We start from the raw sequence: 19,195 nt of genomic DNA, 5'->3' as shown, positions 1-19,195 counted from the left end.
AAAGACATGGCGATATTTCCTATTTGATGTAATGCTGCAACCTTCAAACAATGACATCTTGGCTTTGGGTATTAAGTGTTGCAACCAACAGATACACAATATGGATGTGACACTGTTGTACAAAATGGAAAAAAAAAAAAAAAGTTTTTCTCTTCTCTAACTTCATGTGACTTCAGGGGAAATGTAAGGCGCCAGGTTTATTAGATGCAAAGCAAAAGACGTGTGTGTCCCTGCTGCATAAATGCTGATCAAGTCTTCCGGTGAGAATGGCTTTGCAAAAGGTCACAAACTACTTACTGTCCTGTATAGGTAAATAAAAAAAAGAGAAAAATATTAAATTAAGTGAAAACAGTTAGAAAGAAAGGCGTTAAAAGTCATTTTAAGAAATTAAGAGCAAGCTACTATATTTTTGAATTTCACTTTTAAAAAGAAAAGACACTGATTTGCCTCGTCTGGGATGCCTCTTGAACATGGAGTGTTTCTGGAACTGATACAGTATTTGGCCATGTGGTACAGGCCTTAAAGATTTGCTTGAGAAAATGGCAAAATTATCATATTAATGAGAGTTTGCTAAGTCCGGGTGACTTCTCGATCCCAGATCTGGCGTGCTCATCAGCGAGTTCACAGCGATCTGCAGGTGATGGATTGATGACAGCGCCTCACCACGGCTATAAACGTCCCCATAAATTAAAATTGCTCTGTGTCTGAACCTCGAGACTCTTTGCATATCAATCGCTGGGTAAAAACATCCCTATAAACTTAACTACTGCAGTAACTCTTTATGGTGTTGAACCTGAGGAAGCGTGTTTGGATTCAAAAGCAGCGGAGATATAAAATGACGAAGGAGATTTCGCTCCACGCAGAATTGAAAAAGTGCTCAAAAATAAATTACAAATTTAAAAAAAAAAAAAAGAGAGAATTTTCACAGATCGCTTTTTTGCACCTCTCAGTTTGGCACAGAGGAAACTCTACATCATCGTTTACAGAATTGGCTCTCTCCTTTCTCTAATGGTGCACATGGGAAATCTTTCCCACTTTGTGTTATGACTTTATCCTCCACACCAGTGACCTTCTTTTTATACCTGCATTCTGACTGTCCACTTGATCTCCTATAGTCTGTAAAACCTGCGTCCCCCTGCCTCCGGGAGCTGCTAACCCACATAAAGGAGTTTCATTAGCCAGGGTGTCAAGACAGCTTTAGTGTCCCATGATGGCCTAAAGACAGTTTCAGAAGCTTTCCCGCCATGACAAGAATAAAACACTGATGGAAACACTGAATCCTTGGAATTTTTCGGGGCATAAAAATGGTTGAATTTATCAGATACTGACACAAAGTCTCAGCTATTGGCAGCCGCCATTTGGAAATATCAGTGTCTGTCTGAGCCGTCAGCTTCATGAGGTCACCACGGAGACTCTGTGGAAGCTCCTGGTGATGGCGGAGGGGCTGTGGCTGTGCGACAGACTGGCCATCAGTAATTTAGTCCCGGGTGAAGTGGCCATGATGGAAACCGTCTTCTGTATGGTCTGGCCCGGCTGCAGTAGGACCAGCCTGTCGGAGGAGAGACGGACATTTGGATTTCTAGGCACATGTAAGTGCATTCGTGCAGGCACACACACTCACGCACAGAGCTAAATAAATAAATACAGTTAAAACATGTATGCTGTACAGTTGTCCCTCGCTATAACGCGGTTCACCTTTCGCCGCCTCGCAGTTTCGCGGATTTTTTTTAGTGCAATTTTGCATGCTTTTTTTTTTTTTTTTTTTTTTTTAAACAGCGCATTGTGTTCTGCGTCCTGATTGGCTAAGGGACTGTAGACCGTTGTCAATCAGTCTCCTTCATGCCGTGTCTCCTGTACAGTACAGAATGCGTTCATTCTATAACACTGGACTTCTTTTTCTATGAGGGTTTGAACTTTGAGAGTTTAAACAAGAGAGAAAAGTGAGAAAATGTTAATGCCTGTCTGAGAAAAGTGTATAAAGTGTGTAGTGAGGGGTTTTACAGCCTTAAAACATCTAGAATAATTGTAAAAAATAAAGTTGACTACTTTGCGGATTTCGCCTATTGCGGATTATTTTTAGAACCTAACTCCCGCGATAAACGAGGGACCACTGTATATGAAATTAAAAACATTTTGCATGACTTTGTGAGTCACCATATAAAAGAATACTATGTAAAATGATATTGAAGTGAGGACCCTTTAGACTCAAGTGATAAAAAAAACATGAAATCAGCACTAAATTTGACGGTTGAGTCAACTTGGTTTTCATGATCAGACCAATGACGAGAAACTTTTAGACTCAACTAACAAAACAATGTGGAGAAAGCACAGACTTTGATGGTTGAGATGAACATGGTTCCCATCAATGGCCTGAATCACTGCTTGTTCCATATTTTTTGTCAGCTGAGACACACTGGGTTGTTCATGGCACCAGTTCCATTCATTTTAACACAACGCTTTAATTTTTTTGTGACGCTAATGGCTGCAGTTGCAAAATATTTCAGGGAAAGTGAGGACTGTGTGGACGTGAGTGGGCGTGGTGTAAATTTGCCACTGTAAGCAGGTTAACCCACATGCACACGTAACTGCTACATTACTTCATACACACAGTTTTGAAGACACAGAGTCTGCAGACATTGGCTGTTGGCCAGGCAGCATAGCTCGCATGGAGGAATTGCTACTTAGAAACATCATGAGTATAAGATAATTCACCTGGTAGACCCGCATTTTCTGCATTTTTATCTCTGCTTTTAACCGTTGAGCTGTCACACAGGCAGGGGAATGAATGAATGGTGGTTATGAGCTTGTCCTTGCGTCACATGCAGCACAATGACACATCCGGCTTGTCTGACGCTTGAAAGGTCCTTCCTTGAGTTAACCCTTAGTTGTGCATAATGTGCTTTTACAAATGTAAAATATAATTAAAACAGATTAAACAGGATATGCTATGTGTGTGCAGGAATTATTAGCATGTCCTGCCCTTTACTGGACTAAAGTGGACAAAATACCAGTTCATGAGTGAGGACACTGTCTGCACAGACCAGCGACATGTTAACAAAGAGCATCTCTACTCTTGCTGTGTCTCTGCATGAGCTGCATTCTGTCTTGGCGAAGAATGCAAGCATTGTAACGTCTGTGTGATGACAGCGCTGAAAGGGACGACAAAGAGCGGAACAGTGAGGAGGCTGGTGAAAGAAAGATGGAGAGAGACAGAAGGAAAGGCGGGCAGAAATAAAGACAGAGTTGCAAGAAGCCGTAACTGGCAACTTGAAGCTTTGCCATTGGGCCGCTTTCATCCAAGCGCTCACACATGCAGCGTAGGCAGCGCTGGTGCGAGCTGAACCCCTTGACCCTGACAGTTTTAGCACTTTGCTCTGCCCACGAACTAAAATACTAACCCACTCAGAGGAGCTGCAACACTCCAGCAACACCAGTAGTTGTAAAAACATGCCCGACGACATTCCCGAGCAAGATTCCTTAAATACTTTGAGAACAATTCGGCGCTCAAACGGACAGCGGAGCGGCGTCTGGAATGTGACCAGGGGGCCTCGCTCACTCGCTCCTCATGTCATCATACAGCATTGTGGTCTGCCAGAGCAAAACTCATCCAGGACACCCACAGGGGACACAATTTACTTTTCCATACCTGGAAGCTCTGAAATTTTACCACAGTGTGATAAAAGTAATGACTGTATTATAAAATTTACCTTTAATCTTAACGGCTATGACCCCCTTCACATGCAAATGTGTTTTTATGATGTTGCACGACAGGAAAGCATGCCTTCCTTTATTAACTGTCATTCACTGCTGCAATGCAGTGACGTCTACAGTGGTGCATATACAGCTACGCATTGTTATGACCATAAGGTAACGCATAAAGCACATTTATGCAGAAGCAGTGCAGGGGCTGTATTCTCAATAGAAGGAAATGAATATGTGTGATCAGCTGTGGAGCCGGAGAGCTGACATCTCATTCCAATAAACTGATAAGCGATTAGGTCTGGATGTGAGCAAACTCTGGGCTTGTTTAACCTTGTCAGAGGTCAATTATGTTGTTCATGATCTGTGTCAGATTAAGTCATACCCACGCGACTCTATCAGCACAGCGCCTGCATACTAAAGCAAGTTACTCTTACTGCGCCGCCCCTCTCTGGTTCATATTGCGTTGGGCCTGTTTGTATTCATCTGGCTTTGTTGTATTATGTTGTCCTTGTTGCTGACATTTAATATCTGTTGTCCACTTCAGCTCCTCATTATGTTGTTATTACAATACAATGCTATCATCTGGCAGCCTACTGCTTGCAGTGGCTGTGCAAGCGGGCGTACCTGCTCTGCTGTTTGCCCTGTAACAAGCCGGATCCCTCCACAGTGAGCACGGCTCCACTCAGGACCTTGCTGAAGGTGTTGGTGAACGACACCTGGACTGTGGACTCCTTCCTCATCTGGATGCTGTCCCCTCCCAGGACCTGCGGGACGACCGCAGTCAGTGAGAACACCAGGCTTTTGTCCCGTTTAGATGATTTGTTAATACACGCAACATACAGAAGAGATAAAATGTCAGTTTAGCCGCTAAGCAATAAGAACGGAGACACCAAAGTCATCCATGTGGGACCGGTAGATCATCTGCTCTGGTGCTCCATGCTAACTCTTTAGCATACATTACTATAAAGCCTATTTTCTAAAGGCCCATTTCAAAAAAGCCTGTTTCAAAAAGAGGAATACCTCATCTGAGCCCACAAGCCCTCAAAATCTCCTCCTTTGACAAGATCTATATGAGGAGTTACCTCCCATTGAAGTGCATTGCATTGCATTTTAATGTACAGAATGTGCTATGTAAATAAAATCTGATTGACTGATTGATAATGTCGAGAGTTTTGCCCTGCTTGCCTGGTGTATACTGGACAGGCATGGACCTGATTAGGAAGGAATGATTCAATCAGTCAATCAACCAATCAGTCAATCAATCCATCAGTCAGTCAGATTTGATTTGTATAGCACTTTCAGTGTTTCAATGTAACACAAAATGTTTAACAAATTAAAACAGAACTACAATTAAACAGAGGAAATGCAATTACACAAAATAAACACGACACCATAAAAAGCAAAAGACAGTAAACCTTAAAAAAATGGATAGAAGATAGCACTAACAGGATGAGGTATAAAAAAGCTGGAAATAGTAGATAACAAGTAAATAAAAAGCCACAGGTAAATAGAAGCTACAGGTGGCATTATCGAATAAAACACGAAAACGGTAATAGGAGGAGAGGTAAACACAAAAGTAAGAAAGCGCAGTATGTAAGAATGATGTATAAAAGAGAATAAAACTGAAATATAAGAGGAAAGATCAGGGTGTAAAGCAATGAGAATAAACAATAAATGAAATTAAAATAAACAAAATAAAATAAGTTTGAGAATGAAGTTGCCAAACCGAGTCGCCCAGGTCACAGAACTGCTGCTCAGTGCTTCCATGATGTGAAGTTTGCTCTTTGCTCTCCATTACAATGATGAAAAATTCAAAAAATTCAGTGTGGATTCACATTGGTTTTTCAGCATGTGCGTCCCATGCAGTGTACCTCTATGGTAATCTGAGGCGCGGTGATGTTGAACTCCGCAGTGGACAGGACTCTCTCCTTGGTCCTCACATCCTTCATCACCACCCCGATGTTCACGATGTCCTCGCCGGCCAGGACACACTCGTACTCCGAGGCAGAGATGGCATGGTGGAGCGTCAAAACTGCAGGAGAGACGTGGAACGGACACAGAAACAAACTCAGTCAAACAGAACAGTGGTTCTCAACTGGGGCATACCCCTAGGGGTACGCTGGAGTACTGCAGGGGGTACATGAGATTTTTTTTTAAATGTCAGTTAAACAGATATCAGTCATGCATGATTCCTAAATGTGTGGGTTTGTGGTTTAAATCTGCCGCCATTTTTGGCAAAAAAAGGACATTTGGTGTTCACTGTGACTGGGAGAGGGGTAGATGATTTGGAAAAAGTTTGGGAACAGTGAAGTAGAGTTTGCAAATAATCCCTGGCATTTGCTTGGATCTGCTTTTTAGCACCACGTTGGTGGCGTTAGGCCTGTATGACAGGACAGTTCAGATCGTATCAGAGCTGCACAGGCTCAGCAGTCAAACAAAACATTTCTCTGGAATAGATGATAGATCTTGATATATCTCACTACTTTCACTTTTGATATGCTACTTTGTTTTTATGCTACCTCGCCCACATCCTTGCATACAAGCATATGTGGGCTACCTGTTTTTCATTTCATTTTTTCATTTTATTATTTTATTATTGTATAATTTTGAGCTGTTTTATGTTCAGTGTGACCTACACAAACACACCACCAGACTGAATTGTACAGTTTAGCTGGCTGTTATACACTAACATCAGGCAATATGTAAGCTCACTAATTTCAAATATAAACATATAAATTCTGTCACAACACAGTTTATATACTCTAAAGAATATTTTATTCTTCTCATTTTGACATGAGAGAAGTGTTACTAATGACATTAATGAAGGTCCTGTTCCATTTCAGTGCAGCCTGTTTCCAGTGACCCGACATGAGCCGCAGCAGGAGCCTGGCTCTGCTGGACTGAAATGTGATCAGTAACACCTCATGTCATTCATTCATGCCAAAACGGCCACTGCGAAAATGGTCTACAGTGAGCTTTGTTGCAAATCTACAGTGTTTTCTTGGCTAAAAGTAACAGTTTTGTCAGCTGTCAGGCTAAAACTGACACTTGGTTATTTGACTTAGCAGTGATAAAACACTGCGTCACACTATTTATTTTTTGTCGCTTGTTCGTGATGCAAAATTGCACGGAGACACAGTCACACAATGCAAAGTGGAAGGTCTTCCCTCTGGAGTAGAGCGCAACAGATACCTGTGGTGTAAAAACTGGCACTCAGGCCTTGAATCCCGAAAGTGACGCTGTCCCAAAGAGGAAAGACTCTGCCTGTCTGTCTGCCACTGCTGAGCTGTAGGAATCAAATATTTAAGACTGCAGGGCATTAACTAAATCAATAATTTAAAAAAATGTAAGGAATGGTATGCAGAGGCTGTCTAGTGTGGTAGATCCTCGCTCTGTTCAGCAAGCAGGTTTTGTTTTCAGATCACTGTGTAATCTAAAACCACACTGTGAAAACCACAGACTGAAACAGCTGTAAGTGAAAAAGAAGTATATGTCTCCTAAATGCACTGGACTATTAATACAAATTTTGTAAGCCACTGCAGTGTGAAATTGCTTAAAAACATTTTTTTTTTTTTTTTTTTTTTTTTTTTTTGGTCCGACCTGCTTTTACACATCAAATACACAGTTAAAATCATCAGCGCCCTCACAATAAGCACTGGCCGCAGCCTCTGTTCCCGAGCTGAAAGGGGAGCCCCGGCTCACCTTGGCCCGCCTGGATGTGCAGCTCTTTGTGGGCGGCCCAGAACGGCTCCTGCGGGCTGCAGCAGTACTGCTTGAGCTGAGCGCTGACGTGCTCCACCAGGACCCTGTGGCGGCTCGCCCGGTTTTTGACGGTCACGCACACACAGATGCTCTCTCCCACCGACGGCACCCTCTCTATCTGTAGGGACACCTCCAAAGTGTGTGACCTTCCTGAAGAGAGGGCAGCGACAAAGAGATGAGCCACACCGGGACAGAGACAGAGAGCCACAGAGTATCGCAGAGCACGACCCAGCGACTGAAGAGGTCGTCATAAAAATTCATGGCGAGAACAGACATGAATAAATATCCTCCAGTCAGAGCTACCTAATAGATACCAGATAAAGAAAATTTATCACTTATTTTAGGTGAAGTGAGTCATGGAATTGCTATTGGTGCAAATTTTCTACATTTTTGCGACAAGATTAATGTTGAACCGCAAAACAAAGAAACAAACATCAAAACTAATGATAAACCATGAACAGGACTCCCCGTGCACAGCTAATATTTGCAATCAGATGCTGGTTGGTGGCAGGAACATCTCAGCGAAGACAAAAATAAACCACCACATCCTGAAATGACTTTACTGTCTGTCACAGTGAACTCATTTCACCGTGTGGTGGTTTATTTTTGTCTTTAATGATAAACAATCTTGTATTCCAGGAAATGTTTTTCATATATAACACGCACACATATCAAATAAAAAAACTGCTTCTTTTTTCATCTTCAGCCATGGTTACTCTGGATTGCATTACAGTGATTATTCTGATGATTTCAGTGCTCCTGTAAACCTGAGAAATGCAACCACACAACTCTCTCTGAACAACAATGCAGCCTGGAACTAATTGCCCCGGTATGTGAACCGATTAACATTTTTTGGTGTCTGATCTCTGTCATTGTTATCTGTTAAAAACCCATAATAATTAAGCATGCTCTTGTCTGTGCTCTCATCGTATCCTCCGCTCATGCCTGCAATCCTTTACACTGCTGTGTTGAGGTATGTGAGGTATGACTTGAGGTGTGGAGGCATTTCTCAAACAATCCGTTTTTCTGGGGATTAAAGCTACAGTCACATGTTAGAGTGAGATTCAGCCAAAACACAACCTCTGCTTTTATTCCTCCCGCCCCTGTCTGATAGACTCCTCAGCAGCAGGATACCTGTTATCCCCCACTAGCCTCTATAACTCAGAGACCGCCTCCTTCAAACGATGTCGTCTGTGAAGGTCTAGGCTAACGGTTGCTTATTGGGACAGTCTGCTGAGGAGTAGCCTCATGAGTTTTCACTTTCATTTGCTGCCACTGTCCCAAATGACAACTGCACAAAATGGATCGTGGCAAACACCTGATGTGTCCTCCGAATTCTGCTTATGTGGGCTGCATTTGGAGGACAGTCTTGCCAAGTGAGTGAGGTGTGTGAGGTCTGGAAATGTGACCTCTGGAGGAGGCAGTCCCTGAACTGGGACACAGCACACCTCCACTGGTTGGCACAGCACACAGATTTTGTCCTGCTCCTTGAAATCAATCCACCATTTTACAAAGTATTATTTTACCAGTTTTTTAAGCAAACAAGCTCTTAGCAATGTTGGCTATGGAAATACTTTCCAAATAACCATAAGCATCAATTAGGTATGGCAAGGTATGGCTGCTGCCATGCCTTGGGAATCAGGTTTATGCACACAACATGCACTCATTCAGGTTTATTTGTCTATGAGAACAAAATAGACCTCTGATAGGTCCTGACTGCCCATCAGTGGATCCAAGTGTTTTTTCTGACTACAGATGATGTCTGTGACTGTAGGTGTTTTTTTTCCTGGTAATTAATTCTTAAGACTGAAATCAGCCTGCGTTGCCAGCCTTAGTTCTTTGACACTACAATAAACTCGCCTGTTTTTGTGCCAAATTTGCCTTTTGTTTTGCTTTGTTTTCAACACCCCTTGGTTACCTGCCAGAAAGTAGCCTCTAATTCAATGCATTTCTTTATTTTCTGTAAAGTTTAAACCAGTGACTAATGATAATTAGGCTCTCTGTCCATGCTGCTGAAACATGCACCAGTTTGGATGAAAGCCACTTCACTGCTCCCTCTTAGTCGTGCATTGACTGCAAACATAAGGCACTGTGAATGTGAGAGAGATCTCTATGTCTGTTATAACATATTGCAATAATAGCTCCTTCTGTTCTGGCTGCTCAAAGCCTGAATCATGCAATCAAAACCTGAAAAACTTCAATTAATGGGACAGGCTTCTACAAGAGACCTGCCTTTTATTCCTTTGGTGCAAAACTCTTGCTCAGCAAAGATGGGAAATATGATCAAATTGGCCCCTGCTAAAATATTTGAAGTATTGAAGTATTTGAAAGTAATTTTCGGGACTTTGGGCATCCCTATATTCACAAATATGACAGTTAATCCTACCTGTTTCACTTCCCAACATGGTGGATGAGATGTCAGGAGGTGAGCAAGCTGCCATCGCTGTGATGGAAATGAGAGTGATTTTGTCATTAAAAATGAAATGCCACAACGCTCAAAAGTCAGCGGAGAAGCTAAATGTTTGTTTTCCACTGATAACAAAAATTCCATTAGTAACTTCTATCAGAATGTCAGCACAGTATGTTTCACCTTTCTGTCTGACCTGTTCTCTTTGTTTCTCTTTATCTCTCTACCTCCGCCTTCCTGTCTCCGCACACATTACATTGCAAAATACATTTCATTTGAAACTCGGCACACGTTTATGTCTGGAAAAGATGAAGTGTACGGCAAACACGCGCACTTACCTAGAGGCTGAGCTCTGCACTTTTGCATGACATGTGCATTGGCTGCAACTGCTGCACGGCCTTCTGAAAAAAGACAAGACAAGGAAAAGCACTTCAGGTATTTAGAAAGTACATTATAAAGTAAATAGTCAGTAAACAGTCCCACTGTCTGTATGTAACATTTTACATTTATCCACAACAATATACAATCAGAGCAGCAGTAGATTACAATGGATCTCTCTAGGATCTCTCTTGATGATGTTTTCTCAGTTTTGAATTAAGTTCTACTGGGATGATACATATATTCTATAAATTGCCAGACCAAGTGACAATACCTCAGTATTAAAATAAAAAGAGCTATATTCATACAGTATTAATGCTCATTTCCTTTTAGTTAAAAAAAAAAAATGCAGATTAAATGACACTAACTGGCAAGTGTAACAAAGTGCAGGAGCCTCCTCTTACTTTGATGGCTCTTATAAGCCCGTGTCAGGTTCTCCGGTCTGTCTGACTCGATGCTCTTGGTGTAAATGAGCTGTCCCACCCACTGGGTGTCCACGGTCCTGTCCACCACCAGCCCGTCACGCACAATCATCCGGACCACGTCTGCGTCGACGGAGGCGTATATGAACGAGGTGTCGTACGGGACGTTGAGGCAGCCTCTCTGGATGGCAACCACCGGGCAGGGGCCACAACAGTACACTCCTGCACAGACAGAGACACAGCCGTTTATTGCTCTGGACTGGTTGTTCATCATATCCCTGAAATCGCAGGTTGGGAATTTTATGGATTCCTCCGGATCTGCATGCGCTGCCACATATCTTGGCTGTGCACACAATAACTGGAATGCATCAGGTGAAACTTTCCTTAGTTGTGATGTTGCAAATGGTGCTGTTATGATGCAAGAAAAATGTCAGACTTCTGAGATTTGAGATGATCTGACAATAAAGTATGGTTGTTATCGTATTCATGCACGCACTGTACAGGCTCTACTCGAACTACTATGTTTGTGGAGACTTTTTTTTTACTGTTGCATCATCTTTCTGTTCCTTTGCACGGTATGAAATATTATGAAAGCTGGATCTGATCACAGAGGTTGCACTGTAAAACGTGGACGCAACTCCAGTGTGGCCTGTTGTGATTTGATTGTTTCCATTAAGATTACGGAAGTTGCATGAAAGAACTTGCACTCAAATAAACTTGTAAATGGTAGCATGAATTTTCTGCTCAAGTAAAGGATAGATCCTTCGTGTTTCCAGTGCAATGCAAAATTGAATGGAGTCCAAAATATTAGGCTTTAAATTATGGCCAGTGCTAATATTAACACGGGTTGCTTTTGCCTTCTAGTTCATCTCAGTGTTAACTAAGCTGGAACAGTTAGTGAACAGTTTCACAAGTCACTTGCTGACTTGGAGCGCTGTTTTCTTTTCTAACATCGTGCAACACTGTAGACTTACAACCACCCTAAATGTTATTTAAACCTATATTACTTAATAGATTTTAAAAAGGAGGACGTTAGGCTTACAAGGATCCAAACACCCAATTTGTACTTAAGTCCTACAAAGAGCCATGAGTTGACAAACAACACTTTACAGATCTATTCAGCAGTCAGGACCTGAATGTTCATGGTGAAAAACCAAACCTCTACAGGACAGCAGACTTGTGTTTTCTACAGTCTGAAGGAAGAGGCCATCACTTCAGGAGCTGTTTGGATCCGTCACATCTTGCCATACATGGGTTGTGATCAGAGTTACAGATGCATGTACAAACAAATGCCAGCCTGTGCTCTATTTCCCCCCCGGGGGTTAATACAGTATTTCTGATTCTGAGTCTGAGTCTGAGCTGACCGTAAGCTTAGAAACCCACCTGCACTCTTCTCCTGGGGAGTCGGGTCCACGACCTGCCAGCCATCAAACTCTGGCCCGAGGTCCGGCCTCCGCATCCAGCACTCCACCCACACATGGAAGTTCCTGTGAGAGGACACACAGGCAAGGACACACACACACACAGTGCAATGTGTGTGTCAGAACACATGTGCATGAACACCAGAATGCAAACACAAGAGCACACACAAACACACTTCTGTGTTAGCGCAAATATGTGCAAATACACTGACACAAAGAAAAACACTCAAAGGGCACAGATACACACTTGCAATTCAAATCCAACACACACATGGGCATACACAAAGACATGTATGCAGACATGAACACACACACACACACAGAAGTAGTTTCATGTAAAATGGAGCCAAAGTTAATATTCCAATAGACAAGAATGCATTTTATTGGAATTCTAAAATAATCAATATGGAACTTGATAATGTGAAATTCTAGTCAAATAAAAGTTGTGAAGACTGTCAAAGATCAGGCCTTATCTTTCTGGTGAGTGAGCGAGGAATGTAAAAGAGGTTAAAAAAGGACACCAACCAAATACTGTCCTTGGACAGGCCGAGTTTCTCACATTTCTGTCCCCTGGTTGAGTAGATCTCTTCAATTTTCAGGTTCCCGTTGGTGTCGTGGGCTGCGTTGAAAACTGTCACCACCCTGGAGGGGATCCCCAGCACTCTCATCACTGAAAAAGGAAAAAAAAAAGATTTTGTCTTCAGTACTAGAATAACCAGGTTTCTGAAACATGTACTACAGCCAAGGTTAGGTCTGCCTACTTCAAATTTAAAGGACACAGCTGAATTTGTTATATCCATGTCTGGAAAAGAGATGAAAAAGGGACAAAAGAGCACAAATGATAGCAAACAGAAATGAAAACCAGCCTAAAAGTTGAAGACCATGATTGTTGGCCTCCTTTTGAAGCTAATGTCGATGGACAGTGTTGCTATCTGCAGGGATGGGCCGCTGGTGACAGGAAAACAACAACAGATAATGGAATGCACTAAGAGGATCAAAAGCTATACTTTTGATCCTTTTAGTGTAAAGCAGTAAAAGGTACTGTTTTCCAGCTTGTTCACCACTCAGCAAAAAACAGCTACACCATCCTATCCTTTAGACACTACCAAGGAAATGTACAATCACACAGAACCTCCTTTTTACCTTATTAAATATGATATAAAGACTTGAGTCCATTTTTACAAAAACTGGATTATATTATAGTTATAAGTTACATCAGCTAAGATCTTAGCGCTTAACACTATTTGCTTCCAAAACATCCAAACTGCCTTATATTGACCTTGAGCCAAAGGGGCAGCATGAATGAAAGAACTTGTTTGACAAAGGAGAGGAAATGAATGGACTTCCTAATGAACTAATGAATGGACTTTCTAATGAACTAATGAATGGACTTTCTAATGAAGTACAGGCTAGTGGACAAATACCAAGCATTTTGAATATAAAAAAGGACATTTATGTGTTTTGCATTGCCACTTTGGGGGAAGGCTCAGTTTCCCCATACAGTTCAACTGGAGCTTGAATTTTGGCAGTAAGTTTCTCGAAACTAATGCAATCAGTAAAAGTGTTGTATTTACCATCAGACACCGTGGCAGACAAATCAGAAATACAGACTGGACTTCAAAAATACCAAAGGTAAGAAGCACCTTATGCTTTAGGCTCATGCCAAAATAAAACATCTCATGAATTCTGGTCAAGTGTCTCATGTTAATGCCTCAGATTTCTTCTGTTTTCTGCTGGAGCCGCTCCCAGTAGCCACCCATGATTTTGGGGTGTCACATTAACATTCTTGCTCACATGATGATCTCCTGTTTCACTCTGAATATGTTTTTCTTCAGCAAAGTCATGACTGTACCGGTGCAGAGGACGGAGGCAAAGACCCAGCACTGGCCGTAGCGCACGGGGCTGCAGTTGGACGAAGCCCAGCGGTGAAGGATGTCCGCGCTGCTGCTCCACTCTGTGGGACTGACGCCGCCTCTGTAGCTGCCATCCCACCGCCCCTCCAGCAGCCCCAGGTCATCATTACAGTTCACCTTGAACAAGAAGAACGACCCATTTATCACTCGTTAACATTCACTTTTAATGTGTTTATCCATTGTCCTTGACCTCCTGTTCTGTGCTTTTGTTTTCCAGATTTATAGCTTTGAATTACTGCCATTGTTTTTTTTCTTGGTTAACCTTTTGTTCTTATTTGCTCCTTTATTCATAAACACTTGGTGACTTCTCTGCAAAATGTCATTCAGGATGATTAGGGGTAGCTTTTTTAGTATTAGTGTCAGCATCGTTATTTGCATGAAAGAGTAAAAGGAAGAGGATCAAGATAAGGAACTAAATGCAGAATTCCGCTTCAGTGTATTCATGTATCTTGCATTTTTATTTGTGTACACTTGTGTGCATGTGTGTGTACATGCATATATACACATTTGCATGCGTGCATGTATGAGTGAGTGTGCTCTCTCACCATAGCGCAGATCACCCTGCTGAGGTAGATGGGGTCAGCTCGTCGAACGTAGTCTCTGTGTTTATCTTTGAGATGTTGCGGGCTGACCTGCAGGAGCTTCAGACACGCCTCCAAGACCCCCGGCTCATACTGCGTACACACACACACACACACACACACACACACACACACAGGAAAATGAATGTAGAGAGCACAGAGATGGTAAAAAACAGATCTGACCTTCATGTAGTAATGTTATGATTGTGCATTATCCATTCACATAGTTTCATCCGCACAGCCTAACCTACCTGACCAAATGACCAGGGCCGTTTGGAGATGTTTACATGAGTGCCCGTGTACACCAACCCAAAATCACTCTTGACGTACTCCTGTAGTTGGACTTCCAGGGGCATGTACACTGGATCATCTGAAACGTATTGGTAGGGTGATAACAGCACGATAGTAATCTAATTATCAAGCTTTGGTGATTGTAACATAAAAATTTAAAAATTAGATTCTAAAATTACATCATGTAACGTAATGCACTGTAAAAAAATGAATTTCTTGTCGGGATAACGAGAAATAAAATGACAAAATGACCCAAACGATGACAAGAAATCCATTGGTTGACATAACTGATTATTATTGTCCTCTACCAGCTTTTGTTTGGTCTATTTACTTCATTTTGAGTCAAATTTTGATTCTGCAGATCTATTCGGCGTGGACCGATACAGTATATTAGCTGGCCAATATTATCAGCCAATAATGGCTCATCACAGATAGAATCAGTGAACATCTATGCAAAGACAGTACATACAACAGTAAAAAGTACTTGAGATGATTTAAAAAGTCTTCTCTTTACATAGCTTGTTGAGCAGACTCCATTGTTTACAAGTTAATACAGTTATTGTTAAACTTTAAATAGCCATCCTCTAGTATTTGTCTTTATTACAGCAATCTGAATACCAAATTAGATTTTTCTTTGCACATATGTTTTAATGTACACAAAAGCCATCATATCGTTGGATGGTTTCCATTTCCAAATATCGAGATCAGTATCAGCCACAGAGTATCCAGTGTTAGGCTCCAGTTCTTATCATTATACATCATTATACATGCCATAATTCACACTTGTAGATCCATATACCCAATATATACAGTACATATATACGCTTCAAAATATCCCATCCCAGGTTGGAATATTACCACATGGACACACCTTTCAGCCAAGGGTTGCAGAGCAGCACAAAGCTGCCCACTGCGTAGCTCCGTGTGTCCCATGTGGTCTGTATGTGGACCAGGAGGTCGTACATAGCCACTGAGGACAGGACGGGGGAGCAGAGGTAGACGGTAGCCGACTGATGATGTATATTCCCTGAGTAGATTTGGGCTGACCAATTCAGAGGGTCAGACCTCTCCGCAAAGACTTGGACTGGGATCCTTTCTGACAGACCACCTGTAAAGTCAGAGACAGTGTTTGGGGGTTCATATAACTGTAAGGTGAGGAGAAGCATTTGTAAACACAGCAGTTCAGCAGCCTGGTCTGAGATTTCTTGCATTGATGTCCCACACAACTGAAGATCAAGAAGGGACTTTGGATCGCTCTATCTGTCGGACGTGCAATTTCCGAGCTTCTGCCTGCCTGGTATGGACAAAACCTAGGTGAATGATGGATATAGACACAGGGGTCTAGCATTTTGAATATGAACCTGACTGGTCCACCACTGCACCACTACCAGGCTAAGGACCCTAAGCTTCACGCTCAATTTCTCAACAACACTGGGTCAAATTTCACGAAGCTTTGGGGAAGATGCATTTTTTATATTGATATCTAGTAACATAAAATGAAACTGAGAGCCCACCACAGCACCAACAAAAGTCCAAAATGTCCAGAAGCTTCAAGCTGTTAAGCCCAAATTTACTTGCACCACGGGGAACATTATGGTCTCTGCTGGAATGTTTTCCCTGATAAAGCTTTCCTCTGACCGCACTGGGAATCTAAGGCTGGTGTTGCCGTGTAGGTTAGGCTGTGTCAATTAGGTGAGACCTGCCATGCCTTTTCATCATATTATTGTGTGCTTCATTCATTCGTTTAGTTTCCTTGTGTTGTATTTTGTTGAATATTCCTGCATCATTTGGTTCTGTCAGTGACTGTTGATGCCCTGTGATGAACTGGCGACCTGTCATGGGTCACCTGTTCATCACAAATAAACCTGATGTGAGCTTATCTCAGACAATATTTTCTGTTTTTTTAACTGTATCACTGTCCAATAAAAAAATGAAATCAATAAAATTCTAGTGGAGACACAGAGTCAGATTTCCAGTTATCCCGTCCTTCAGTACAAAACTCTGTGGAAGGTTAATTGTGAATTAGCATTCCAGTGTGTTCAGGTTCAGGTTCTTGAATAGTGGATTCGGTACCTAGGCAAACCTCCAGGACCAGGTTCTCTGTGTGAGGGTTCCACAAGCGGCTGCGAAACAGCAGCGTGAGCTTGAACGGTTTCCCACGTCGCACCACCAGGTGCTGGCTGCTGAGCCCCAGTGTCTCGTGGGAAACGTGGTTTTCATGGACCTCAAAGTTGACATACTTAAGTCGGCAACGGTCATTGTTCGGGCCTGGAAAAAGCACAGATGGGGTGTGACGGAAACGACTGTGAGTTTTTCTATATTCAAACACACAACCAACCGTGATCTGTCAGAAACAAGAGAGGCAAGGAGCTTAAATAAAAGAAGAGCAAAAGAGAAGAGAGGAGGAAGTTTCAGAGAGAGTCCAGAAACACTGAAGCTTTTATTTTGACCCCTGTAGCTACATGCACTGACTGAATAGCAGGATTGCCCGCTGCAGTTGTGGAATACAGAATGGATGTTCAGGATAAGAAACACAGGTGTGTGTTGGGTGGCAGACAGGTTCACTGGCTGTACTGACCGTCTTCCAGAGGAGAGGCCAAAGGTTTGTGTCCTTTAGTACGACACCACACCTGTTCTCAAAGTCCTGATCTGTTGGCAGCTCAGGCGAATAAGGAGCTTTTACACATTTCACTACAACAAGATGTGATGATAGCAGTATTGTTACCCTCGATAATGGTTATATACATAATCAAATGTACATTTTAGACAACTAAAACAGCATGCATTCATTTATTTTTTTTGTCATCTATCTTTTGATTCTGTCTTACTTCAATGAAAATTTGGGTAAAATGAGGAGAACACTAGATTAAGCAATAAATTAAAATTAAAAATTAAATTGGTGTGAAAGAAATAGAGCAGAACAGCACAGAATAGAATAGAGCAGACCACAGGCCACAGATACACTCAAAACGTGGAATGCATGTAATAATTATTATATGCATTAAAATATTCTGCATACACTATGTGGGCAGATTTAAAAAAAAATATCTAACCTTCATAAGTTATGGATTGAAAGTCTCATATCCACATTACATGTTTAACAACTCTGCTGCCTCTGGCCTCTCTGCCTCATACCTACACAGCAGCATTGTCACATTCTTTCATAACCGTAGCGACACACTTTACAAACACAGTCACAATTTACAGTCACAATTCTGCAGCCTTTCTTTGCATTGATTAGGAGATTCTCACTCATATGGCGACTCATTTTCTCAAAGGGCATGGAAGAAAAATGGCACAAATCATTACATAAAGGTAAAAACGTCCATTTGAAATTCAAAACTAAAACATAAATGGGATTTCCACTCAGCTTATCAATATGAGAAAATGTGTGAGCATGAGTAAGTCTGAAAAATCTGAAAAAAAAATTGAAAACCAGAGGACTAAGTGTAGAGCTGCTCACTAGAGAATAACTTAGTTAAGACTGTAGGTGTGCCAGGTGTGCAGAGGTGACATCACTACCAAGAAAACCTCAAGCAATCTGGGGGTCTCTGAAATCAGTCTTCCACTCGTTTGTTTGTGGAGCAGCTAAAAAAAACAACCATGTTTGAAGTCACACACCTTTGCATTTCTTGTCTGTGGAAGAAGAAAACCCTGTTCTGTGAGGCAGGAGTGAACTCACCAGCAGTGTTGTTTCTTGTGTGCTGCATGCAGTCCATGGTCTGACAGCAAGTGCTGTAAGTAGCTGAAGGAATGACAAAGAGACTCCACCTATCCACTGATAGAGATCTCACTGTCTTTCTCTCCCTCTCCTCTGGGCATCCAACACCACATTCTCATTTTTTTTTTTTATCCACTGCAACAGGAATGCAGGTTTCACAAACTAATGGGTCTTTTTTTTTTTTTTTTAATATAAAGATGATTCAATGCCTCTAAAATGTAATGAATTGGTCACAAAATGAAACAGGAAAAATTCAGTGTTACTGGGTTGAGATCTGACTGGGAAAGCAGCACTCAAAGAAAACTTTTTTTTAAACTGCTGAAACAATAGACAGACAGATAGACAGATAGATACATAGATAGAAAAAAACATTTTCATCACAAAAGAAATTCCAGTGCAGCAGCAGTAAACAAACAAACAAACCATGCAAACAAAGCATGAACATCAGAATACAGTACAAGCATTGCAGACCAATCAGCAACTAACAAGACATACAGTATAAAAATATTGTATAAATAATGTCTCCTGTATGTCTTGTTAATCCGCCCTTGTTGTGTTTTCTGTATCAGCATCCAGCTACCGTAATTACATAAACAT

General features: G+C 41.8%; 1 protein-coding gene across 1 annotated transcript; it reads right to left on the bottom strand.

Moving 5' to 3' along the window:
- Positions 1 to 939: 939 nt before the first annotated feature.
- On the bottom strand, positions 940 to 15,912 carry LOC115362176 (protein-glutamine gamma-glutamyltransferase 5-like). The gene is made up of 13 exons (XM_030056007.1): positions 15,749 to 15,912; positions 14,838 to 14,956; positions 14,551 to 14,679; positions 13,945 to 14,122; positions 12,618 to 12,762; positions 12,055 to 12,158; positions 10,654 to 10,893; positions 10,210 to 10,272; positions 9,851 to 9,907; positions 7,405 to 7,614; positions 5,574 to 5,734; positions 4,327 to 4,466; positions 940 to 1,549 (listed from the first exon to the last, which is right to left on the bottom strand). The coding sequence occupies exons 1-13, from the start codon at positions 15,840 to 15,842 to the stop codon at positions 1,393 to 1,395; spliced, it is 1,797 nt and encodes a 598-aa protein (XP_029911867.1). The 5' UTR covers positions 15,843 to 15,912; the 3' UTR covers positions 940 to 1,392.
- Positions 15,913 to 19,195: the final 3,283 nt, after the last annotated feature.

Source organism: Myripristis murdjan, chromosome 7 (assembly GCF_902150065.1).
Source record: "Myripristis murdjan chromosome 7, fMyrMur1.1, whole genome shotgun sequence".
NCBI lineage: Eukaryota > Metazoa > Chordata > Actinopteri > Holocentriformes > Holocentridae > Myripristis > Myripristis murdjan.
This window is presented reverse-complemented; position numbering and strand designations above follow the sequence as displayed.